We start from the raw sequence: 26,810 nt of genomic DNA, 5'->3' as shown, positions 1-26,810 counted from the left end.
TACCTGATTTCGTATTTATTTCATCTGGATTTCTGGAAATGGATTCTCTTGGCATTCTACCATTGTGCTGTACTTAGAAATAAATGTCACTATGAACGTAAACACAGTTAAATATGAAATAAATTTGTTAGATTATTAACTTTGTGAGTTAATAAGGCTTTAAAATAGAAAAAAAAAAGACACAGCTATTAAAGAAAAAGAAAAAAGGGAAAGTTATTAGAGATGAACCAGAGGTTGCTGCCTGTGTCCTCATCACTTGTGTGCGCGGGCTGTGGGGTGTATGATCGCATTTCACCTGATGAGTGCTCTGGTTCTCTCCTCTAGCTAATCAATATAATGACCTTTTTTACTGGACTCACTAGGAGAAGGTTAAAATCCACAAGTGAATGAGCCAGAACCCTAAGCTTTACATCGGGAGTGTTTCATAGTCACGATTAGCAATAATAGTATGAAACTGCTGAGAAGCAAAATACTGTTGGCCACAATGCCATTTTTCTCCCCCTAGAGAAATCAAAATATGTTTCTGTAAGACCTGAAATTACTCCTGCTTTCTTACTTTTGCCTACATTTTCATTGACAACTACCCTTTCTTTTGACCCCTACTGCTTTTCTTTCCAGTGGGATCTCTTCTGTGAGCCAATATGAGCCAATTCCAACCAACCTGATAAACAATTCTGTTCTCTTCCTTATTGAACAACTTAGCAGCGGACAAGGCCTAGAATACCTAGGGAGTGACTGTTCCCCGATGAATGACTATGAGACCTGCCCCCGGTGGTCCCCTCCTTGTCTCTTTGTACCTGAGCAAATCCCAGACTGTTCACAGTGACTCATTTTGGGTTAATCGGTTTTCTTCTTCCAGTGACTTCCTGACCTTAGATTATTCTACTTAAGGTCATTAACATAGACTGTAATCATTAAATTCATCTCTGGGAATCTTACTAACTCTATACTTTTCCTCCTGTCTAGATTCGCCTCGTCACTTCTGGTGGTATCATTTAATCTGCTGGCTGCTGAGTGCCGCCGGGATCATCTGCATTCTTGTAGCACATGAACACTACACTGTCGACGTGATCATTGCTTATTATATTACAACACGGCTGTTTTGGTGGTACCATTCAATGGCCAATGAAAAGGTGAGAGCAGTGAAATTATCCTGGGATGATTCTCTTTTCTTTAAATGCAGTGACCCCCTTTTCATGCAGCGGGGGTTCAGGTGGCTTAGTGGGAATAGCTGCTGTCACCACCCACTTGTGGGGTCTGGGTCAGTTCACTGAAACGTATACCCATTACTGCTTCTTAAATGATGTCACCAATATAAATGACATTTAAGGATAAAAGTGCTGTATAATTATAGAGCATGGTGTTTTACTAATTCAACTAGTCAATACCAGAATTGAAGAACTATAAATGCTAAATTAAAATGCAGGAACCTTCTCTGTAGAAGCGTCACGGGGCAGCCAGGTAAGACATGCTCCCTGCCTTCAAAGAACTGAAATTTTGAGGCAAAGACAGAATCTGTTTTAAAAAGGCAAAATAAGCAGTCCATGAATTCCTAGATTTAGTCCGTCTTTCGGTGATACTGTGCTCTCTGGCTTCCCTTCTCGTCCCTTCCTTATTTGTTGCTGGTGCCTTCCGTTCCCAGATGACCTTTTCTTCTTCTCCTGTTCATGTCGAAGAGCTAGCTCAAATGCCACGTCTTCTGGGAAGCCTTCCTAACTCCTGCTCTCTTCCTGTCATCCCAAGATGGGAAGACTCCTCCCCTTCTATGTGTTTTCCTAGTCTAGGTGTGTGTGCTTGGTGTAGGAGAGTGAGTCTGCAGGGGCGCCTGGGTGGCTCGGTTGGTTGAGCATCCGACTTCAGCTCAGGTCATGATCTCACGGTCTGTGGGTTCGAGCCCCATGTTGGGGTCTGTGCTGACAGCTCAGAGCCTGGAGCCTGCTTCGGATTCTGTGTCTCCCTTTCTCTGCCCCCACCTTGCTCTCACTCTGTCTCTCTCAAAAATAAATAAAACATTTTAAAAATTTTAAAAAAGGAAAGAGCATGAGTCTGTGTAGTCTAACTTACCTTTCTTTGGATAGTCTTGCCGTATTGTCCAATGCATGTAATTTGTGAGCAGTTGAAATATGCCATTCCCAAAGGATCTAAATCAATTCTCGTTTAGTGGTGTCCACTGATAGATGCCTCTTTTGGGGTTATTTTGTCTCTAGTTCTACTTCCCATTTTATGAACTTTAATTTCCCCCTTCCTTATACTTCCGTCTAAATGTCTACTGGCAGCACCCCACCAAAACCTTCACCTTTCCTCTTAAATGTGTTCCACCCTGCGAGCTTGCCCTGCACTCTTCCATCTTCCTCCAGCCTACATCCACCTGCTCACACATCTTTACAACTCTTCCTCCTGGCCCACTCTCACATCCGTTCCTGAATCTGCACTCTTACTGGGACTGCAGGCAGAAGAATTTGCATGAGCTGGAGAAAGGGGGGAAGGGGGCTGGGACCAGAAACATGTCAGAATCAGGGAAAAGGCGCAAAGACAATTACTGCCTTGTGATCCTGATTCTGCTGCTTTCTCTGTTATGATACAATGAATGACAATTTAATTAAGAAAAAAAAATGGGATGCAAATCATGAAAAATAGGTCTCATGTTCCTTTTTTTTTTTTTTTTTTTTTTTTTTACCTTTTTACAGAACTTGAAGGTCTCTTCACAGACTAATTTCTTGTCTCGAGCATGGTGGTTCCCCATCTTTTATTTTTTCGAGAAAAACGTACAAGGCTCAATTCCTTGCTGCTTCTCCTGGCCACTCTCCTGGCCCCCTGGCTGCTTTAAATCCTCATGCAAAAAGTATTCACGGGTTCAGAAAATCGGTGAAGATAATGAGAAATCTACCTGAGGAGCAAAACAAAGGCATCAGCTCTTACACCAAAAGAGTTAACGCTGTAACCAAAGGTATAGTTTTGGGTTTTTATTTTAGAAGAACTGACTGGTAAAGGAAGAAGTGGACCAAATTTTGTGTAAATGATTAGAAAGATGAACGAAGTATTACCCTTTGACTGCTTTTCTGATTCATCCTGAGAAAGGTATATTCTCCTGCAGCCCTTCATTCATTGGTGACAAGCCCCCCCACTGGGATTTTACTAATGAGCTTCTTAAAGAGGTGCCAAAGAACATACTATTCCTATCCTTATTCTTTCTCCACTAAAGCCCTCTACAGAATTTTTTCAGGATTTTTTTTTTCTCCAAAGTCAGAAGAATTTGTTAATGTTTTAAATAAACTATCTGGATATATACAGCTACTGTGTAAATAGAATTACCCAATGTTGAGAGTGGTTTTAGTATTAGGCTTATTAATGAGGGGGAGATCCATGGTTAGGAGTAAACTGGAGGTGAACTTTGTTTCCACTTTGTCATGGGGAAGGTCAGGGTCAGGTCTGGGAATGTGCACTGCTGCTACCACCCCATGCACTATGTATCACTTTTACTTTTTTTAACTGATACTTATACATACACACAAACACACGTGCACGTGTGTGTGTGTGTGTGTGTGTGTGTGTATAGATATATATAGATATATATATAGATATATATATATAGGAAAGGTGATCTAAGTAAATATGGAAGTATTTGACACATCTCACAGATTTTACGTGTGTGTAAATATTTCCCCTTAGAATCTCTATGGCAGATATACAGGACGCCTGGAGCTGTTTCTGCTAAACAGGTGGTCCTTGAGTACACATGTATATGCTATCTGCCGGGTAGATACGCATCTGGTATCCCTAGGGCAGTCAGCTGCTCCAGCACAGGCTGGAAACACATAGGTGTGTGAGCGGATGATCATGCCACTTGGGGAACAAGGCTGCATTTCTGTCCTGTCCTACCCTGTGGGAGATCTGTTTTAGAGCTGCTGGTTGGAACTCAAAAATGCAGTTGGCCACATTTCACTGCAGACGATTTCTTCCTAGTTACATTGTACTTTGTGGAAAAACCAAGGAGGAGTCCAAAAGTGTAATGTATCCTTGCCTTTTAGCAAGAGACTCAGCTTCTTATAAACTGGTCCTAAGGACATATGCCACAATTGAGTAATTTTACTTTGATCCTGAACTTACACCACGGTGCTGCACTATAACCTACTGTTGAGCTCGGTCTGTTAGACAGTTACAGCTACTCAGTAAAAGGGGGATCATCGTTTCTAAAGTTCTTTGAGGTGGTGCAAAAAGATGGATTTTTAAAAATCGGATCAGATCAATGCTGTCCGAGTTAATCTCTTAAAACTTCTAGTAAGTTTAAAAAAAGATTTATGGTTACAAAATCATCAACACTAGGTCAGAAGACAGAGAGGCCAATGACGCCAGTGAGCGAGCAGTTACATTTATATCGAAGGTGAAAATTCCCCTCCACTTAAGAATGAGAAATATCCCGAAATTTATCATTATAAACTGGTTTGCCTTGATTTGATACACAAAATTGACCTTCAGATTGCTTGAGAGAAGCACAGCACAAATTTTTCAGAAGAGTCCTTATTTTTGGTGCTAAAATTCTGTTTGTGTATTCAGTATGGCTCTTTCTCAATGTAACAGAAGAATCACTAAAGGAAAGGTAGTCAAATTCAAAGGGAGGAAGAAAGACATTCTTCATCTGATCATTTAAAACAAGAATTGAAATCCTAAATATCCTTGACAGGCTTTGAAATGCAAGGAGTTTTCAGGTATTTGTTATTAAATGAACCGATGAGAAATATATCTGTAGCTTCCTCGATGTGCTTAGCCATAATTCTGTATAACTTTCTCTTATTAAATATTGACACTTGTGATATATAAGGGGTTGTGCTTGAAAACACAGAGTTTAAATTCCTGCTCCCTGATTATGAGCAAAAGCATGTGACACTGAAGCCTGGGTTTTATGCTCCTTACATTGGAATAGTCCTTGAGCATCTGATTCATAACCTGATATACCTGAGAGCCTTATTCAACAGTGTGTTGGAAAACCTAATTTTCTGCAAATTAAAAAGGGAAAAGTATTTAAGATTTAAAAATCACGGTGTGTGGATTGCCAGAGACCCTTGAAACAGTAAAGCTTGCATTTTAGTCAAGTAATACAGTTTAAAAAAAAAAACACATCACCTTTTAAAGAACTTTAAAAACCTCTCTGACCTCATATGTGGACACTTGCTCACATGTTCTTTACGTGTATGTCTCATAGATGTCTAGTAGACACTAAGCATGAGGTTTGAAAATAAGGAGGGCAAATAACCAAAGTTTCAAGATGGGAAAAGAAAAGCAGTGAAACTCCATTACATGTAGGAAAGCAAACTTGAGGCTTAACCTAACATGCCACTTAGAAAACTTAAACAATTATGATCCTGCTTTTGAAACAATAAATTTTGGGAGCTCCTTTTCCTTGCTAATTACAGTACAAGATCTTATCCGTTATCTTTGTTTTTGTAAACCAGTGCTCCTGTTTGAAGCTTTCCTTGTAATTTGGTCCTTCTGCACAATATCTATAATATATCATTCCTGTAAATTACTCCATATTTTTTCTTTTTTTTTTATTTTTTTTTTAAATTTTTTTTTTCAATGTTTATTTATTTTTGGGACAGAGAGAGACAGAGCATGAACGGGGGAGGGGCAGAGAGAGAGGGAGACACAGAATCGGAAACAGGCTCCAGGCTCTGAGCCATCAGCCCAGAGCCCGACGCGGGGCTCGAACTCACGGACCGCAAGATCGTGACCTGGCTGAAGTCGGACGCTTAACCGACTGCGCCACCCAGGCGCCCCACTCCATATTTTTTCTAAATTCTTTCAAGTGGAAATGGATTCCTCTCAGGTTCGATTTTTTTTTTTTTTTTTTTTAGCTCCTCCACAGCTCTGAAAATAAAGCATTGTTCCAGCTCCACCCAAACTAATTTTAAATTTGTTATTTAATTTTACTGGCATCTTAGGAAACAAGCTTTGCTGAGGAAAGAAGGCTATTTTGAGTGAGCCCAAGCCCCTGGTCTGGTGGAATGACATTGTGTAAGGTTCTTTACTGTATACCAGTGCCCCCTTGTGGAAATATGTCATATGACTTGGAACACAAACTTGCCACTTTTTAAAAGTAGATTTTCATGTTTTTAAAAGGCATTTGGTTGGTTGGTTGGTTGGTTTTTTGTTTTGTTTTATTTTTTGCCAATAATCTGAAAACATCATGCAAAAGGAACTTCAAGGTATGTTAAACCTTTCCCCAAGGGAAAATGTGCTTAGATCGCAGAGTTGCAGTTCTAATCTTTCATCCATTTGATCAAAGAAAATTTGAACACCATTTTACCTCTCATTGTCACAATCATTAATGTCTCCCTTTATAACTACCTATATACTTTGTTTACTTTGAAACACCAGGTTGGCTTTCTTATTTTTTATTATTATTTTTTACATGCTACAGCTCATGCAGTTTCTGTTTTAATTAAAAAGTTCACATCTTGTTTCTTTAATATTTTGAACATTTCTTTTTAATTATTTGTTGTTTTTTGTTTTACACTGTAAAACCGATTAAAAATTTAAGCTGGTCTTAACACACTTACTTCTGTAGGAAGTGTGAGAAGGAATTTCTTAATAAATGAGTTTACAAGTTTTAAATGAGCATATGATAAGTAATATGCCATGTGTTGAAGGCTTTTCTATTTGTATGTATAAAGATTTCTGGTATTTTTTTTAATGTCATTGTGTTGCAATAATTTAACTCCTTTGACTTACTTGCTAAAAATATTTCTTCTATTAAGAAGTGCTCTTGACTTCAGTACCTAAACACTGAAAATCATGTCAAAGGTACCCAAAGATAAGTTTTTATACCGATATACACCTTATAAGTTCTCATTTATTTTATTACTCATTAACTATACTGTGTTCTAAATGAATCATGAGTGAGAATAGCTCTTTATTATGGAATTATTTAAAACTGTCCTTTAAAAGAAAAAGAAGAAACTGTAAACATAAGCTAATCTAGTTGCCAAGTTGGAATTCATTATTTAATTTACCTCCTATGCAATGATTAATGCTGCAAAATGTATGGTTATGTTACAGTATATTCACAAAAGATATATTATTACAAGATTTGAGAGGTAGCCAATTGCATTCTTTCGGAAATTTACTGTACTGTTTCAATGTGTTAAGTGCCTTGTTGTAAAGTAAAATTTTAAGTCTAGAATTCATTATTTTCCTGACATATTTTTCATTACGATATATACTGTATGCTATTGTAATAGTTTTATTAAATGCTTATATTTTAATCAAACATGTAAATTTCAGAAGCTCTTTTCTCCTACCCACCAGTACCTTAATCATTGGTCTATCATTTGGGATTTGCATTCAAGTTTTGTTTTGTTTTGTTTTCTTTTTTTAAGAGGAAATTATCTTCGTTTAGAAATGTTTTCCATGCTTGTGCTTTTGTGTCTGTAAAAGACATTTCAGAAGGAATTTAGGAGTGGAACTATAGTTTATACTTCTAAAAATGCCATTTTACATTTACATTTTAAGTGCCTAATTGTTAGTTAAAACTAATTTATGTTTCTATTTTAAAGAGGATATGTGTACTTGGTTTCTAATCTCCTTGGCTTTGCTTTAAAAAAAATAGCAAAAAAAAAAAAAAAGCAAGAGCCTACACTTTGTATTTACCCAATAAACCACGGTGACATCAACAGTCTTTTGAAAATTAGTATTACTGTTTCTTTTGGTTTAAAAAAAATTATTTTCTGTAAAGATTTTAAATTTTTGTTTGGTTTTAAGTGCTTATTAAAACCACAAGAGGATTATTTTCTTCAAGCACTATTATTAAAATAAGGTGATAACCTTCAATTAATAGAACTGTAAGTAAACTGGAATGTGTTATTTTTTCCCCTGCCCTTGGATTTAAGGTGAAAAATAATTCCGAACAATATAAGGTCATTTATGGGAAGTAAAAAAATCAGCTACACACTCCATGATTCTGATTTACATTGTTCACAAAGGGACAGAATCATTAATTCGTCAAAGAAAACAGTCCTTTCTGTCACTCAGTCCTGAAAGAAATGTCATCCTCATGCTTTCACTAATGGGACACTGAGGTGATGTCCTCTAGCAGACTTCAACAGTCACTGCTACCGTTGATTCCATAAGTTGGTTTTGGACCCCCTGATGAAAGATAAAGGCATGACGCCCCAGAACAGATTTAGTAAAAGCAGTTGAGTGGGGCAAGGGGAGTAAGATAATATGGTTCAAAGGTTAAGTTGTCAGGTGGAGTTCAGGTTTTTTCTTTAGATTTTCCAGACACAATAGAGTACAGATTGGAATAGTCTTTCTTCCGCGTGCACCCAAGCCTTGGATGGAAAGCTTATTTCACTGATGATGCCATCCTCCTGCATGAAACACTGTGGTCTGCTGGTTGCACTGGGCATATGTTCTAAGACTACCCTCATCTAGAATGCATTACACAAGGAATTGATGTGATGCTCGGTAGGCCTTGACATCCAACATTTCCTTTTCTTCTAATAGATAAGATTATCAGAAGCAGGATACTGGATTACTCACTAATGTAAATTAGAATAGGAATGGATTACGGACAACTCTGTGTCTGTGTAAAGCATATTTAATTCCTGTGTGGCACCTGTAAGGAGGCATAGCATTTTACAGTTTTTATGCTTGACATACATTCTTTAATCTTCATAAAACCCTGTGAAGTAGGTAAGGAAAGATGTGGTGACCCCATTTTGTGAGATGAAAAAGAGTTCGTAAGTGTTAGAGCTGGAACTTGAGTTTTGTTTTCTGTTTTGCTGTCTTCCTGTCATAATTACTGTGGCCGCCATCACCATTTGTTAGAGATTTTGTTGTTTGTTTGTTTGTTTTGAGGGGGAGTTTATTCCCTTATCACTTTATCAGCCAGTTACTTTATTAAGAGGGAAACTGATCCTTGAACAGTTTGGGTTTTTTGTTTGTTTGTTTGTTTGTTTTGTTTTGTTTTGTTTTTTGGTCAAATGCTACTACTTTTTCTTATACTTGCAACGCACCACATTTTGGAGGGGACAAAAGTTCACGCTTCTTGTGCAAAATGGCCTTGAATGCAAAAGAATCCCCAAGTGTGTTTGAGCTCACAAATTTGTTAGACTAAAGCAAACTCATTACAAGTGTCACTTCTAGGATAGTGCATTATTATGCACTTCTGTCTGAAACAGGTTAACACAGGGGACAACAAAGTGCATAAGGCTATATCTCCACAAGTGACTGTCTCAGGAATTACTCCCAAAGGAATGCCAAAAGGAGGAGAGAGAGGATGACCTGTTTTCAAAGGACAGCAAAGGTCTGAGGAAATGGAACAGGGTTCTTGGGAGTCATTGTAGTCTGGGTTGCGTTAGGCTCCCCAAAGGACCAAAGTGAAGCCATAGGAATTTCTGGTCCTGCCATGAACTGGCAAGTTCTCCGTACTAAAAATGTGCCCAAGCCAACATGTGTGCTTGCTTCTGGACAAGTTTCTGGGCGCAATTACTTCAGCATTAAATTGAAACATTCATCTCTTTTTCCAAGTTCCTTAAATGATGTATTTCTTTGGGTAAAGAGGAAAGAAGCCACTACTTACCAGTTAGCTATACCATGTGTCAGGCACCACTAATTGCTTTTACTCATATTTGACACAACACTCCTTTTATAATCGAGGGAACTCAGAGATAAATATGGGGTAGGGAGCATGGTGATACCAATCCCAGGAATGCAAAAACCCGCAATTTTCCTGTTGCACCAGTGTGACAGGAGACCCATGTGTGAGCAAGCAATTCAGGAGAAGAAGAAAAGCCTCTTCTGGAAATATTTCGACAACCAGATTTTGTGTTGTTGAGAGCAAAGTTGAGGAGTACTTGAGAGTGAGCCGTGTAAGGGTCTTTGACCCACATTTTGACCATTGATGTGGTGATTGGGGCAAAACCCTGTTGCTTCCATTCCTCTCCTTCCATCGCACACCTGCTTAAGGCAGGGGGGCTCTGGGCCTATGGAGACACCCCCAGAGCACGCCTGAGATCACCGGGCACACAGCTGTTTGCTGCGAGGAGATGGCACTTTTAAACGTGTTTTGTATTACATCCAGTTTCCTGGCCCGTGTTTGAAGGGGATGTTTGACATCTGGCACTGGGAGAAAGACATTTATTTCCCTGTTGTCTTAGTCTGCTTGGGGTGCTGTAACAAAATACCGTCAACTAGGTGCCTTAAACCATAGACATTTATTTCTGACAGTTCTGGAGGTTGGGAAGTCCAAGATTAGGGTACCAGCATGGTCAGGTTCTGGTGAAGTCCCTCTTCTGGTTTCCCCACGTGTTAGGAGTGGGGGAGAATGTGGAGAGAGAGCACGGTCTCTGTCACCTCTTCTTATAACAACACTAATCCCATCGTGGGGCCCCCACTCTCATGACCTCCTCTAAGCCGAATTACCTCCCAAAGACCTTACCTTCTACCACCATCCTATTGGGGTTAGGGTTTCAACATAAGGATTTGGGGGACATGAACATGTAGTCTGTGGCACCTGGGTTTCTTAAATATATAAACCTATCTTTTTAAAGCAAAATGCACTGCTTAGAGTACAAGGCCTTAAGCGTTTTGGGTCCCGTGGCTTTTCTATCCTGTGAGCCCAGTCCGTGGGTAGCACTTTCCCACACTGTTTCAACAAACAATGCCCTCTGACTGGTCTGGCTGCTCCTCAGGTCATCCCCATCCTCTGCTCTGCAGTGCTCAGTCCTACCACGCAATGTGCTCCCCCACCCAGAATATCACCTGCCTTTCACAGAAGGCAGCATGATATGGTGGCCCTCTGCCACCTGGGTTCAAATCTGTTTTTCCAGAACTGGCTGTATGTGGAAGAAGTTAAACAAGTTGCTTACCCTCTGTGCCTCAGTTTATCTGTAGGATGAAAATAGTAATAGTCCAGGTCTCTCTCTCAGAGCTGTTGGAAGGACTCAATGAAAAATAGTTTTGTTAGAAGATGCACATTTAGTAAGTGTTAACGATATTCACTTAACGAGTGTTTTAGGTACCATGACTCTAGCACTAAAATTATTAATGTATATTCAGATCTTTCCTGCCTGAAACTTCAGCCTTATCTTACGTTTCCTTCCTTTAATTTCTCCCTAAAATGCAATACAAGCTAATTGCCAAAATCACTGCTGTAAGGTTTCTTTTTTTTAATATATCTCATTTCTATACCAAATCAAAGTTCCTTGAAAGAAAGGAGTCTTAGTATTCATTTCAATACCTAATAAAGTTCTTATCACAAACAAGATAGTCAGCAAATATTTGTTGAATGAATTTTTTTAAATGTCTTCTTGTGTATTCGGATTATTAACAGAATTCATGAAGATTCATTGAAAAGGAAATTGCCCTTCATGCCACCAAATAATTTGCTATTAAAATAATAGAGTCATTTACCAAACCACCAAATGTTTCTAACCTGAAAATGTTTCAGTACTATCATATGTATTTTTGTAATATTTTGGCCAAAAATATGGATTGAAAAATAAAGATTGAAGTGGAAAATCTTTGGACTTGACCCCCATGTTTGTTTCCTAAGGCAACTGTTTTCCAGCCATACAACTTTGGGCAAGTTATTTTACCTTTCTGGATCATCATATCCCCTCTAAAAAAGAAGAGTGAAGAAACCTACCTCCTAATGTCACCGTGAGGATTGAAGATAATGTATACAGTAAAGCACTTGATACTTGACTCATTAATATATAATGTCTAATCTGAAAATAAATTCATGGAATTTTTAAATATTTTTAATTTTATTGTGAAGAATATGAGAGTTTTTTAAGTTGTAAGAATTTAAAGATGAAACATTTCCTACTTATTACAAGATACAAATGCTTGTCGTGTTGTACAAGCTTTTGGATTTAAACGTGAACATGTCAGGTGTTTAAGCTTGTTTCCAAAGGGCACTCTGCCTGCCTTCTTCACATTTTGTGCATTAATCAGGCACATGAGTTGTTTTTTCTATCCCTCCAGAAATATCCAGAAAAGTGAGTGATGAAATTGCTAGGTGGAATTTTTTTTTCTAATAAAATAATTCAATAAAATAATCTATGGTTCACACTGGCCCCGCTGCCCCTGACCATGAGATTAAGAGTGATCATTTTATCCTAGTCATAAGTAGCTACAACTGGGTCATCCCCGTGGGATCATATGTTTGGTACAATGTTGTACTGCCAATGAAGTTACTAGATTTCACCATTAATCTAGTAAGCTGACTTTTACATGACCTGCCTATATATATCCCAAACAGCCTGGAGATTAAGTTATATTGAAGGGAATTAAGCTGAAAATCAGCAAAAGTCGTTAAAGGTTGTTTTGTTATACAAGAGCCTTCCCAGGAGAAATGATGAGAAATCTGCTGCCAGAGCTATTTAAAATGAAATTACTCAAACATAAAAATTCATAAATATATGGAAACCAACCAACACATTCTTAACCAATGGGTCAAATAAGAAATACAAGGAAAATTTGAAAATACCTGAAGACAAATGACAATGAAAATATAGTCTACCAAAATTTATGGGATACAGTGAAAGTTAAGAGGGAAATTTATAGCTGTAAATGCATACATTATAAGAGAAGAAAGATCTCAAATCAATAACCTAACTGTAGACCACAAGGAACTATAAAGAGAATAACAAACTAAATTCAAAGCTAGCAAATGGAAAGAGATAAAAAGTGAGACGGGAAGAGAAAAACAGAGAAATCAATGGAACCAAAAGTTCTTTGAAAAGAGCAACAGAATTGATAAACCTTTAGCTGGAATGACTAAGAAACAGAGTGAGAAGACTCAAATTACTAAAATCAGAATGAAAGTGGGGACATTACTAGTGATTTTACAGAAATAAAAATTAGAGTACTATGAGTAATTGCAAATTGGATAATCTATAGGAAACGGACAAATTTCCAAAAACATAAACACAACCAGTACTGAATCAGGAAGACACAGAATATCTGAATAGATCTATAACTAAGAAGGAGACTGAATTAGTAATCAAAAACCTCCCAACAAAGAAAAGCCCTGGACCAGATGACTTCCCTGGTGAATTCTACCAGATATTCAAAGAAGAATTAACACCAGTCTTTCTCAAGATCTTCCAGCAAATTGAAGAGAAGGGAACAACACTTCCTAACTTATTCTATGAGATCAGGATGACTCTGACACCAAATCCAGACTAAAACACTACAAGGAAAAAAACCCTTCAGACCAACATCCTTTATGAATACTGATACAAAAATCCCCAACAAAATACTAGCAAAACTGGATTTTGCAGCATATTAAAAGGGTTATATACCATAACCAAGTGACATTCATTCCTGGAATGCAAGAGTGGTTTAACCTGAAAATCAACAGAATGAAGGAGAAAAAGACTTGTTTCCATTGATACAGAAAAAGCATTTGACAAAAATTCAACACCTGTTCATGATAAAAACACTCAACAAACTAGGAATGAAAGCACATTACCTCAACATAATAAAGGTCCTATGTGAAAACCCCACAACTAACAGCATATTCAGTGTTTCTCCTCTAAGATCAGAAAGAAGACAAAGATGCCCAGCCTTGCCACTCCTAGTCAGTAGCAGTATTAGAGTTTCTATCCTAGCCAGAACAGTTAGGCAAGAAAAAAGAAGTAAAATTAATTCTGTTTACAAATGATATGGTCTTATATGTAGAAAATTCTAAAGATTACACACACACACTAAGACTATTAGTTCAACAAATGGTGTTGGGACAACTAGACAGCAACATGCAAAAGAAGGAAACTAGACCACTTTCTTACACTATTCACAAAAACAAATTCAAAATGGGTTAAAGACCTAAATGTGAGACCTGAAACCATAAAAATTCTAGAAATGAACACAGGCAGTAACCTTTTTGACATCAGCCATAGCAACTTTTTTTCTAGATGTATCTACTGAGGCAAGGGAAACAAAAGCAAAAATAAACTATTGGGACTTCATCAAAATAAAAAAAAATTCTGCATAGCAAAGAAAACAATCAAGAAAACTACAAGACAACCTACAGAACGGGAGAAGATATTTGCAAATGACATATCCAAGAAAGGGTAGGTAGTATCCAAAATATATAAAGAACTTATGCAACTCAATACTAAAAATGGACAAAAGACATGAACAGACATTTCTCCAAATAAGACATCCAAATGGCCAACAGACACATGAAAAGATGTTCATCACCACTCACCATCAGGGAAATGCAAATCAAAATGACAATGAAATAAAACCTCATATCTGTCAGAATGGCTAAAACCAACACAAGAAACAACAGATGTTGGCGAGGATGTGGAGAAAAACCGACCTTTGTGCACTGTTGGTGGGAATGCAAATTGGTACAGCCACTGTGGAAAACAGTATGAAGGTTACTCAAAAGATTAAAAATAGAACTACCCTATGATCCAGCAATCACAGTACAGGGTATTTACCCAAAGAATACAAGAACAGTAATTCAAAGGGATACATGCACCCCTATATTTATAGCACCATTATTTACAATAGCCAAATTATGGAAGCAGCCCAAGTGTCCATCAGTTGATGAATGGATAAAGAAGATGTGGTATGTGCATGTGTATGTGAATGGAATATTATTTAGCCATAAAAAGAATGAAATCTTGCCATTTGCAATGACATAAATGGAGCTACAGAGTTTGCTAAGCAAAAGAAATCAGAGAAAAATACCATATGATTTCACTCATGTGGAATTTAAGAAACAAAACAAGCAAGCAAAGGGAAAAAAGACAAACCAAGAAAAAGATTCTTAATTATAGAAAGCAAACTGATGGTTGCCAGAGGGGAGGAGGTGGGGGGATGGATATAAATAGGTGATGGGGGATTATGGAATGCATTTGGGATGAGCACTGGGTGATGTATGGAATTGAATCACTATATTGTATACCTGAAACTAATATGACACTATGTTAAACTACCTGGAATTAAAAACTTAAAAAAAAAAAAAAAGGTCTGGAAATTTTTTTTAAATGCAATCAACCAAAAGAGAGATTTGTCTTTTACATATTTGATTCTGACCTTCGACTAGAATGATTATTTTCCTTCATCTTCTCAATTATCCTGGAACTGCAAGACCCAAACGCAGTGGGGAGAAAACTGGGGGGAGCCATTTCATTGAAAGCTCATGTTGAAGGTCAAGAAGAAAAATCCAGGACACTACAGAGGGCCAGGCATAAATGGAAGGTGAAGTCAGAAGGACATTAGAGAGGAGTGACTCAATAAAAGACTTGATAAGAAACTCGAGGAAAATTAGTTTTGCAACAACTTCTAGACTTCATGTACAGACCTTTCTAAAAAGATGTATAAATCATATATACCATATGTCAGGCATTACCTACTTAGGTGAGACAAATTCACACAAATGCCAATACTTAGAAGATATACAGGAGCGGAATAAATAGCTATTTGGGAACAAAGATTCTGTTGCATTTTGTACTGTCTTACACATATTATAGACCTTGGGAAGGAGGAAATAGCTTTTTCCTAGGAATTCTCTCTTTTTGGAGATGCAGGAATTGCCTAGGAATGGACCTCAGCTCCTAATTGAGTCCCCTTCTTTGAAATGCTAAATGAGTGCCTCCCATATTACTAGAACCAGCCATAGTCTGGTTTAGCTTATTATTGTCTCCTGTCTTGAATTAAGTAAACATTAAAAGACTATTGGATCTAATAAATGAATTCAGCAAAGTTGCAGGATACAAAATCAACACAAAGATCAGTCACATTTATATATTTTAACAATCTGAAAAGGAAATTAAGAAAACAGTTCCATTTACAATAGCATAAAAAAGAGTAAAATATGAATAAATTTAGCCAGGGATATGAAAAACTTCTATACTAAAAAGTACTGAATAAATGGGAAGACATCCCATGTTCATGGATCAGAAGATTTATTTTGTTAAGTGACAATACTACTCGGAGCAATTTAAAAATCCAATGCAATCCTTATAAAATTTCACTGGTGTGTTTTACAGAAATAGAAAAATCAATCCAAAAGTTTGTATGGAATTTCAAAGGATGAAAACAATAGCAAAATTGCCAATGTAACCAAATTTGCCAAAGTAGCCAAAACAACTTTCAAAAAGAAGAAATAGTTGGAGATCTCACACTTTCTGATTTCAAAAGACTATAAAGATACAGTAGTCAATATGATACGGGCATAAAGATGAACATATACGCCAACCAATAGAATGGAATAGAAAACCCAGAAATAAAACCTCACATATATGGTCAATTGATTGTCTTTTTTTTTCTTATTTAAATATTTATTTTTGAGAGAGAGACAGAGTGCAAGTGGGGGAGGGGCAGAGAGAGGGGGACGCACAGAATCCGAAGCAGGCTCCAGGCAAGCTGTCAGCCCAGAGCCCAATGCGGGGCGTGAACCCACGAACCATGAGATCATGACCTGAGCCAAAGTTTGACGCATAACTGACCTAGCCACCCAGGCACCCAAAGGCTAATTGATTTTCAACAAATGTGCCAATACCAATCAATGAGGGAAAGGATAGGGTTTTCAAAATAGTGCTGGGAAAACTGGATATCCACATGCAAGAGAATGAAGTTGATGTTTTAAACTACATACAAAAATTAACTCAAAAAATGGATCAAAGACCTAAATTTAAGAGCTAAGACTAAAACAAAACACTCTTAGAGGAAAAAAGGTGAAAATCTTCATGACCCTGGAGTAGGCAATCATTTCTTGATATGATTGCCTAATCATGCATGACACCAAAAGCACAGGAAATTTTAAAAAAATAGATAAACTAGACTTACTCAGAATTAAAAACCTTGTGCAAATGATAAGAGAGTAAAAATACAATAACAAAATGGGAGAAAATATTTGCAAATCATATACCTGATAAGAGATTAGTCCAGAATGTATAAAGAACTACAACTCTGGTCAACTAATCTTCAACAAAGCAGGAAGGAATATCCAATGGAAAAAAGACGGTCTTTTCAACAAATGATGTTGGGAAAACTGGACAGTGACATGCAGAAGAATGATACTGGACCACTTTCTTACATCAGACACAAAAATAAATTCAAAATGGATGAAAGACCTATATGTGAGACTGGAAACTATCCAATCCTAGAGGAGAACATACGCAGCAACCTCTTTGACCTCGGCCAGAGCAACTTCTTACTAGACACATCTCTGGAGGCAGGGGAAACAAAAGCAAAAATGAACTATTGGAACTTAATCAAGATAACAAATTTCTACACAGCAAAGGAAACAATCAAAAAAACTAAAAGGCAACCTATGAAATGGGAGAAGATATTTGCAAATGACATATTGGATACAGGGCTAGTATCCAAAATCTAAAGAACTTATCAAACTCAACACCCAGTAAGTAAATAATCCAGTTAAGAAATGGGCAAAAGACATGAACAGACATTTCTCCAAAGAAGACATACAAATGGCTAACATACATGAAAAGTGTTCAACATCACTCATCATCAGGGAAATACAAATCAAAACCCAATGCGATACCACCTCACAACTGCAGAATGGCTAAAATTAACAATACAGGAAACAACAGGTGTTGGCGAGGATGTGGAGAAAGGGGAACTGTCTTACAGTGTTGGTGGGAATACAAACTGGTGCAGCCACTCTGGAAAACAGTATGGAGGTTCCTCAAAAAGTTAAAAATAGAACTGCTCTACAACTCAGCAATTGCACTACTAGATATTTATCCAAAGGATGCAAAAATACTCAACGGGGCACATGCACCCCAATTTTTATAGCAGCACTATCAACAATAGACAAATTATGCAAAGTGCCCAAATGTCCATCAACTGATGAATGTATAAATGAGATGTAATATGTATATACACACACACACACACACACACACACACAGGAATATTAACCATCAAAAAGAATGAAATCTTGACATTTGCAATGGCATGGATGGAACTAGAGTGTATTATGCTAAGTGAAATAAGTTAGGGACAGAAAAATACCATATGACTTCACTCAACTGTGGAATTTAAGATACAGAACATGAACATGGGGGAAGGAAAGGAAAAATAAAATAATAAGATAAAAACAGAGAGGAAGGCAAACCTTCCAGAGAGGAAGACAAAGCAGCCCAGGGGCCCCAAGAAGAATTTTTTTTAAAAACTACAACTCAACAACAAACATTCTGATTCACAAGTAGGCAAAGGATTTGAATAGACAGTTTTCTAAAGAATATATACAAATGCCCAATAAGCACAGAAAAAAAAAAAAAGCAGTATCAGTCATCAGAAAAATGTAAATCAGGGGTGCCTGGGTGGCTCAGTCGGCTGAGCATCCAGCTTCAGCTCGGGTCATGATCTCACAGTCTGTGAGTTCGAGCCCCACATCAGACTCTGTGCTGACAGCTCAGAGCCTGGAGCCTGTTTCAAATTCTGTGTGTCCCTCTCTCTCTCTGCCCCTCCCCCACTCATGCTCTGTCTCTCTCTCTGTCTGTCTCTCTGTCTCAAAAATAAATAAACATTAAAAAATTTTAGAAAAATGTAAATCAAAACCACAAGGTACCACTTTATACCCACTAGGGTGGCTGTTATGGGGGAAAAAAAAGATGGTTATTATGAAAAGAAAAAGAACAAAAGAAAATAACAATTGTTGATGAGGATGTAGAGAAATTGGGACCCTTGTCACTGCTAGTATTACAGGGATGTAAAATGGCACAGCCTCTGTAGAAAACAGTTTGGTGATTCCTCAAAAAATTGGTGATTCCTCATATAAAGTTGCTATATGATTCGGCAATTCCACCCCTAGATATGTACCCAAAATAATTGAAAGCAGGGGCTCAACAGATACCTGTACTCTCATGTTCATAGCAGCATTATTCCCAATAGTGCAAAGTGGAAATGACCCAAATGTCCATCAATGGATGAATTGATAAAGGAAATGTAGTATATACACTCAATGGAACATTATTCAGCCATAAAAAGGAAGGATATTTTGATATACAATGTGGATGAACCTTGAAAACATTATGCTAAGTGAAATAAGCCAGGCACAAAAGGACAAATATTGTATGATTCCACTTACATGACATACCTTGAATAGGCAATTCAGAAGGAAAGTAGAGAAGTTAGTAGGGGCGAGGGGAGATGGAAAGTTATTATTTAATGGGCACAGGGTTTCCATTTGGAATGGTGAAGTCCCGGAAGTAGACAGCAGCAGTAATTACACAACATTGTGAATGTACTTAATGCCACTGAAAAATATGCTTTAAAATGATTACAATGGTAAACTTTATGTAAATCTTACCACAATAAATAAGAAACAATCCCCTCTAATATTTATTCCACCACCATTTTTAATGGAAAGAAACTGGAAATAACCTCAGTGTTCATTAACAAAGGATTTGGCTAATAAAGTGTGACATATTCTATATTGAATTCTTAATGGTCTTGCTTTCTGGCCCTTTACAGAGCAGCCTAAGCCAAATGATGGTATTCCTTCTCAAAAGCACTTCCGTGGTTGACCATCTCACTCAGAGTAAAAGCCAAAGTCTCTACAATGCCCTACAAGTCTACCTCTTTGATGTTATCTCTTTCTACTCTCCACCCTACCTTCTTCACTCTGGTCCTATGGCCTCTTGTTCCTGGAAACCCCCCCAGCATACTTTACCTTCAGAGCCTTTGCACTCCCCCTTTCTTCTGTCTGGCATGCTCTTCCCCAGGTACCTACACCCTTCTAGCAGGTGATCAGCTATCTATTCAAAAGAGGTTTCCCTGAATACCTTGTATAAGATAACAATGCCCCCCTTCGCCCCCAGCCACTCATACACACACACACACACACACACACACACTCACACACAAAGATAGCAATCCCAGTGCTTTATCTCCTCCATGGTATTTTTCACCCACAGACACTGTACATTTGTTCATCTTTTATCTGTCTTCCTTCCACTAGAAAGTAAGCTCCTTGAAGGGCAAGCACTTTGTTTTGGTCACACGGTGTTCTCAGTGCTGAGAACAATGCATGACACTCAGTGCTCAATAAATATTTACTGAGAGAATAAATCCATTTAATAAAATACCAAACAGATGTTTAAGAAGAATAAGGCAGATCGATACTCACTGACGTGGCAAGATCCTCAAAATACACCAGCATGTGAAGAGAGCACGTTAGTGAAAAGAGTTAGTATGATGCCAATTATGGAACAGGGGAAGTCTATGTAAGCATATAAAAAATCCGAAAGGATGTATTTCTCTTAACAGAGGTTATCTTCTGAGAGGAGAAAGACAAAATATATACGTGGGGGGGGGGGGGGGGAGGTTATTTTGTTTTAGGTAGCAATAGCCTTAGTACCAATTCTATTTCTCGATATTTACCCTACTGAAATAAAGGTGTATATATCAGTTTTGTTCATAATGGCAAAAAACAAAAAAACAAACAAAAAACCCCTGATGTCCCCTATGTGTTGACAATAGGGTGTTGGTCAGATAAATTTCAAAATATTCCTAAACAATGGATTTCTTTTTAATCTAGAGATCAGCAAATAATGGCCTTCAGGTTAAGCCCAGCTGCTGTTTTTTTTTTTTTTTAATGGGAAAAGTTTTATTGAAATATAGCCATGCCCATTCATCTACATATCGTCTATGGCTGCTTTCCTGTTCCCGGGGCAGAGTAGTATAGCTGTGACAGAGACCATATAGCCTGCAAAGCCCAAAAAATTTACTATTTGGTCCTTTACAGGAAAATGTTGCTGAACCCCTGGACTAAAATAGAGTAATCCAAAGTTATTTGTAGGAAAACAACATGGAAATGTTAATGATATATATTTGTTTACATGTTTATTAAATATGTGCATATTGTAAATAGAAATATTTATAAGGATTTAAAATATCACAGATATATGGGGGGGGGGGAGCCTGGAAAAAAATCACATATAAATGTTACAAATTACCTAAGCTGAAAAAATTAAAAGGTGATTATTTCCTCCTTAACAGTTTCCTGCATTTTCAAATTGTCTACAAAACCTTGTGTATTACTCTTTTTAAAATCAGAATAGGGGCACCTGGGTGGCTCAGTTGGTTAAGGGTCTGACTTCAGCTCAGTTCATGATCTCACGGTCTGTGGGTTCGAGCCCTGCATCCGGCTCTGTGCTGACAGTTCAGAGCCTGGAGCCTTCTTTGGATTCTGTGTCTCCCTCTCTCTCTGCCCCTCCCCTGCTCTCTCTCTCTCAAAAATAATGAATAAACATTAAATATTTTTTAAATCAGAATAAAAGACTGACTTCTAAATATCTGGTTTACTGTATGTTCTTGCCTAAAGGAAGGAATAGGTAACTTTTTTAAAAAGTTTTTATTTAAGTAATCTCTACATCCATCGTGGGGCTCAACCTCATGACCCCAACATCAAGAGTCACATGCTTTTCTGACTGAGCCAACCAGATGTCCTGGAGGAATCAACTTTCAATGTCCTTCCTACAACATATTCTGCATTAGAAATGAAGCTTCGTTATCAGGCTAAGGACCAAGCATGCTACCTGCAGCAGGAAGTGACAACACAGTTTTGTTGAGGTAACTGGCTTATTTACTTTGTAAATACACTTTATTTTTTCAGATTTAATTGACTAAACATGTTGTTATTAACCAAGGCCAAGTTCAAAGTCCCGACAATCTGATTGAGAGGGTGAAGTCAGGGACTGGGAGGCCTTGTTTTACCACAAGAAGAAAACACGAGTCAGAAGGTTAACAACTTGTCTACAGCAAGCCACTTATGTTTGGGCAGAGCTCTCACATGACTTCCACAGTGACTTCTGCATAATAAATGGAAGGAAATGAGGGAGAAGAAAAGAACAACAGGGATCTGAGCAATTCATCAGCCTACAAAAATCAAACATCAGGAATCCTTAACGATTATAATCAAGCTAACTGAAGTGAGAGAACATTTAATTTTTAAGAAGGATGTCACTCTTTAACACTTTTTCTTCTATTCCTCTTTTTTTTTAAATGTTTATTTATTCTTGAGAGAGATAGTGTGAGCAGGGGAAGGTGGGAGAGAGAGGGAGACACAGAATCCAAAGCAGGCTCCAGGCTCTGAGCTGTCAGCACAGAGCCCCACACAGGGCTAGAACTCAGGAACTACAAGATCATGACCACAGCCAAAGTCAGACGCTTAACCAACTAAGCCACCCAGGTGCCCCTCTTCTATTCCTCTTTATTTACATACTACATCACTGTTTGCTGCTATACCAACAATGTATCATGTAGCTGTTACTGCTAGCATTCACAGTTGTAGCTAAGTCTTCTTACTTCACCATGTCTTTTTCTCCCAAGATACTGGATTTTTTAAAAAAACGTGTCCTACTGAGATATAATTTACCTACAGTGAAATACACAGTTCGGTTTTGACAAAGACATGCACGCAAGTAACCAACACTCCGATCAAGATATAGAACATTCCCATCACCCCAGAAAAATTTCTCATGTCCCTTCTCAGTCAATCCAACCCCTGGTCTGATTTCTTCACCATGGCTTAGTTATGCCTGCTCTAAAACTTCGTATAAATGCAACTATTCAGCACTCATTCTGTAGAGAACAAGATGGAGTCACTCATGTCAAGCAGGGGCCTGTGTCAAGCAATGACACAAGCAATTAAGGGTACTACAGCTATAAGATATCACCACGAACAGCATCAGCTGACACCCTAGAACTGATAACAAGCAGAAGCATTGGAGGTCTGCAGGGCCCCAAGACTGATTAAATCCCTTTATAAAGGGAAGGATTTCAGACATGACCCCTCTATGACTGATCACTTGAACAAGGCAGCTGCCTCCCAAGGCTCTGCCAGATTGATCTCCAAACAGAACTGAGCTCCTTGACAGTTTGAACAGAATAAGCAGTAAGTGCAACAAGCTGACCCGGATAAACTGAAGCCTTATCTCAACTGTACGCGCACAGACGGACTTTGCATTTGGTTCATTAACTTCCTACATCCTTCTGTTGGCTGTTCTCTGTGTACTGCGTAAGAAGCCAAGTTAATCACACAGCAAAATGTCATTGAGTTTGGAACCCTGTACCTGCTTTATAATTATGTTAATCTTGCTTTATGATGGAATAAAACTGACATTGTGAAAAGACACAACTCGCGTGTACACCTTCATAGCATGCTACTGACACACTATCGTGTCTGGCTTTTTCATAATGGTTTTTTTTTTTTTTTTTCCAACGTTTATTTATTTTGGGGACAGAGAGAGACAGAGCATGAACGGGGGAGAGGCAGAGAGAGAGGGAGACACAGAATCGGAAACAGGCTCCAGGCTCTGAGCCATCAGCCCAGAGCCCGACGCGGGGCTCGAACTCCCGGACCGCGAGATCGTGACCTGGCTGAAGTCGGATGCTTAACCAACTGCGCCACCCAGGCGCCCCTCATAATGGTTTTTGAGAACTATTGTGGGTGTATCATAACTTATTCTTTTTTTTTTTAATTTGAGGGAGGGAGAGGCAGAGAGAGAGAGAGAGAGAGAGAATGAGAGAGAGAGAGAGAGAGAGAGAATATCCCAAACAGGCTCCATACTCAGTGCAGAGCCCAATGCGGAGCTCGATCCCACAACCCTGGGATCATGACTTGAGTCAAAACCAAGAATGGGATGCTCAACCAACCGAGCCACCCAGGAGCCCCAACTTATTCCTTTTTTATTGCTGAATAGTAGTCTTTCAAAAATACCCCAGAGTTTTTCTCTTCCTCTCTTTTGTTGAAGGACATCTGACAATTTCTAGGTCTGGCATTAAACAAAAAAAAATTTGTTCCAGTCCTGGGACCAGTTTATCCAAACAAAAAGAAGTTTGGGGAACTGGATTTTGTTACTTTTGAGATTCTGCCTTTCACTGATATTGAGGTTTTTCAAGGACTTCCCCTGCTTTATCCCTCTGCAGGAAAATCAGAGTACATACGTGCAACAGGAGAGGAATGAAGTGGGCTACATAGAAGATTCGCACGTTTATTTATTCACACAAGGCATAAAGGCTGAATACAGAAAACAAGTTACTATTCTGTCCAGTCTCACAATCCAATTTTGAAAAGGGTAGTAAATGCTGTAAAGGGTGATAAAAGGGCGGTAACAGTCCCAGCCTATACAGTTTAAAGCATTATCAGGGTCCTGATGATAATTCTTACAAGTATAGCTTATACTTATCAAGCTTTAACTAAATGCTAGACATTGTGCCAATTATTTCATCTAATTCTTACGCTTCCGGTAGGTACATTTATTATCCCAATTTCATGCAGAGCATATAGATGTTCACAAAGTACATAAAGAAGTCCATTAACACTATACAATAGAAGACACTCAAATGGGTGTAGAGACTCACAGAAACCTAACGGAAACAAAGTGGTTAATTTTTATGATTTACTTCATATATATCCATTTGGGTGTCTTCTATGTATAGTGCCATGTGGATTTGTGCAACTAAATAGTATAAATAGCATTTCTACTTTGTCTTTTCATTAGCAGTTTGCAAACTCTTCTTAAACCATGAGCTCTCTCTGTTCATGCTCACTGACTCGGGATGGGTGTAAGGTGTAGCATTTACTTCCCAGGGAATTACAAACCAGCTGGGCAACTGCGGTTTTACAAATAGAGTAATTTAACACCACTCTTGATAACAAAATAGTAAGTACTTAGATATTTTAGATACACTGTTACCAACACTTCTGGCCAAAATTCATGTATAACAAGAAGAATTTCAGTGGGAAAGTGACTGGTTTAAAATTATCTTTGGGGATTCAATACAAAATGATTTCTTTTCCCCTTAACACTCTTCTTGTCTTCCTTCCCGCTCTGTCCCTACCCCAAATATCTTTTAGTATTCTTTTCCTTTACTGCGACTGATTATTATTTTATTCACCTATTTAACGAATGGAGCAGAAACGATTCCTTTCTCTGGCAGCAAAGCCCTGAATATGATTTGGAGAAATTTATCCCTAAGAAGCACTGGATGAGCTATATGGTTTCGATGTTTAAAATAGTTTATCCAGGGGCGCCTGGGTGGCTCGGTTGGTTGAGCGTCTGACGTGGCCGGCTCAGGTCATGATCTCATGGTTCGTGAGTTCGAGCCCTGCATCGGACTCTGTCCTCTGACAGCTTGGAGCCTGGGGCCTGCATTGGATTCTGTGTCTCTCTCCCTCTCTGCCCCTCCCCTGCTCGAGCTGTCTCTCTCTCTCTCTCCCTCAAAAATAAGCATTAGAAAAATGAAATAAAATAGTTTATCCAAGGGCTCCTGGCTGACTCAGTCAGTAAAGCATGCAGCTGTTGATCTCAGGGTTGTAAGTTAGAGCCCCATGTTGGGTGTAGAAATTACTTAAAAATAAAATCTTAAAAAAAAAAAAAAGTTTATCTGGGGCACCTGAGTGGCTCAGTCGGTTAAGCGGTGGGCTCTTGATTTCAACTCAGGTCATGATCTCGAGGTTTGTGAGATCGAGCCCCACATCGGGCTCCATGTTGACAGTGTGAGGAGGCTACTTCTGATTCTCTCTCTCCCTCTCTCTCTGCCCCTCCTCCCCCACACTTGCTCTCTCTCAAAATAAATAAACTTTTAAAAAGTTAAAAAAAAAGTTTACCCATGGTATTGTGAACAATATAGCTTCCTGTATTAGGTTGTGAGGGCTGCCAAAACAAAGTGCTACACACTGGGTATGTAAACCACAGAAACATATTGTCTCATACTTCTAGAGGCTACAAGTCCAAGATCAAGGTGTTAGCAGGGTTGGTCCCTTCTGAGGCCTCTCTTCTTGACTTCAGGTACTCATCTTCTTTCCATGTTTTCACGTGGTCTTCCTCCTGTGTCTGTGTCCTAATCTCTTAGCAAAGGACACCAGTCTTAGTGGATTAGGGTCCACTCATATGACCTTATTTTATCTTCATTGCCTCTGTAAAAACCCTGTTTCAAATACAGTCACATTCTGAGGGGCTGGAGTTTAGGATTTCAACATATGAATTCTGAGGGAACACAGTTCAGCCCATAACACTTCCTATGTGCAACACAGAGTTGTTAACCTAACAAAATTTGAGAATATTTAGGAAAATGCTGTAAATGCAGTTATATCCTGTGCAAGACGGTGTTTGTTAGGGTTGTTAAATTAACCACATTTCAACTATTTTAAAATCATTTGTGAACTTAAGTTGGTTGTATGGAAAGATGTTAGTGGCTACTATTTCAGAGAGCAAGGCTATGAAAGAATCAGGACATGCTGAAGATCATATCTACAAACAAGTAGTTTAATTTTTTTAAATTCTCTAAATTCAAAAAATGAGAAATCGAATCTAACAATGGGAAATTACAGAGCATATAAGGTGTAGGGTTTGTTGTTATTAAGTTTAAAATAACTTATGAAGTGCATGGCAAAAATGGTATTAGAACAGAGTAGACTTGAAATTTAGCATATCCTGCTGTCATCTCTTGCCTATAGAAAAATTAGAATGGGTCATAGAATGAATAAGGAGGACTCTACGTTTTGGTCACACTTTTATAAGTACAGCATGGTGTTCAAACTTTTCCTGGGGGGGGGGGGGGTAGAATTTAAAAGATCCAAAATTGAGAAAAGAACAGATTGTTGGTTATGATCATTCAAGTTGATTCATAAGATACTGACCTTTTAGTAGATAAAACAGGGTCCGATATTGACAATTCTATATGTCAACCTAACATTAAAGAGAAACCAAAGGAGTCAGCCTATGGAAGATGGAAAGGTAAGCTCCTAGGAGCCATTATCACATAAGATTAAAGGACTTTATCTTAAAAGTATTATAGATTCAGGGGCT

The 26,810-nt window shown here is 38.2% G+C and overlaps 1 protein-coding gene and 2 long non-coding RNA genes across 4 annotated transcripts in view; 1 reads left to right on the top strand and 2 right to left on the bottom strand.

Annotated features, from left to right (window-relative positions):
* LOC125164452 (uncharacterized) overlaps positions 1-2,764 on the bottom strand; it is a 16,400-nt gene extending 13,636 nt beyond the window's left edge. The window contains exon 1 of the long non-coding RNA XR_007151772.1: positions 2,678-2,764. This is a non-coding gene — a long non-coding RNA (uncharacterized LOC125164452). The remainder of the gene's footprint in view (positions 1-2,677) is intronic.
* Positions 1-5,623, top strand: part of SGMS2 (sphingomyelin synthase 2) — a 19,174-nt gene extending 13,551 nt beyond the window's left edge. The window contains exons 4-5 of the mRNA XM_047857183.1: positions 967-1,133; positions 2,688-5,623. Coding sequence (XP_047713139.1) covers positions 967-1,133; positions 2,688-2,891 — 371 coding nt within the window. The 3' untranslated portion in view covers positions 2,892-5,623. The remainder of the gene's footprint in view (positions 1-966; positions 1,134-2,687) is intronic.
* Positions 2,800-26,810, bottom strand: LOC125164451 (uncharacterized). Of its 2 annotated transcripts, none has more exons than XR_007151770.1 (3): positions 26,642-26,810; positions 10,869-10,942; positions 2,800-2,887 (listed from the first exon to the last, which is right to left on the bottom strand). It is a non-coding gene; the product is annotated as an uncharacterized LOC125164451 (long non-coding RNA). The 2 variants fall into 2 exon arrangements; XR_007151769.1 differs by having other exon boundaries at positions 10,869-10,930.

Source organism: Prionailurus viverrinus, chromosome B1 (assembly GCF_022837055.1).
Source record: "Prionailurus viverrinus isolate Anna chromosome B1, UM_Priviv_1.0, whole genome shotgun sequence".
Classification (NCBI taxonomy): domain Eukaryota; kingdom Metazoa; phylum Chordata; class Mammalia; order Carnivora; family Felidae; genus Prionailurus; species Prionailurus viverrinus.
The sequence above is the reverse complement of the archived record's forward strand: the minus strand, read 5'-3'. Positions and strand labels throughout refer to the sequence as shown.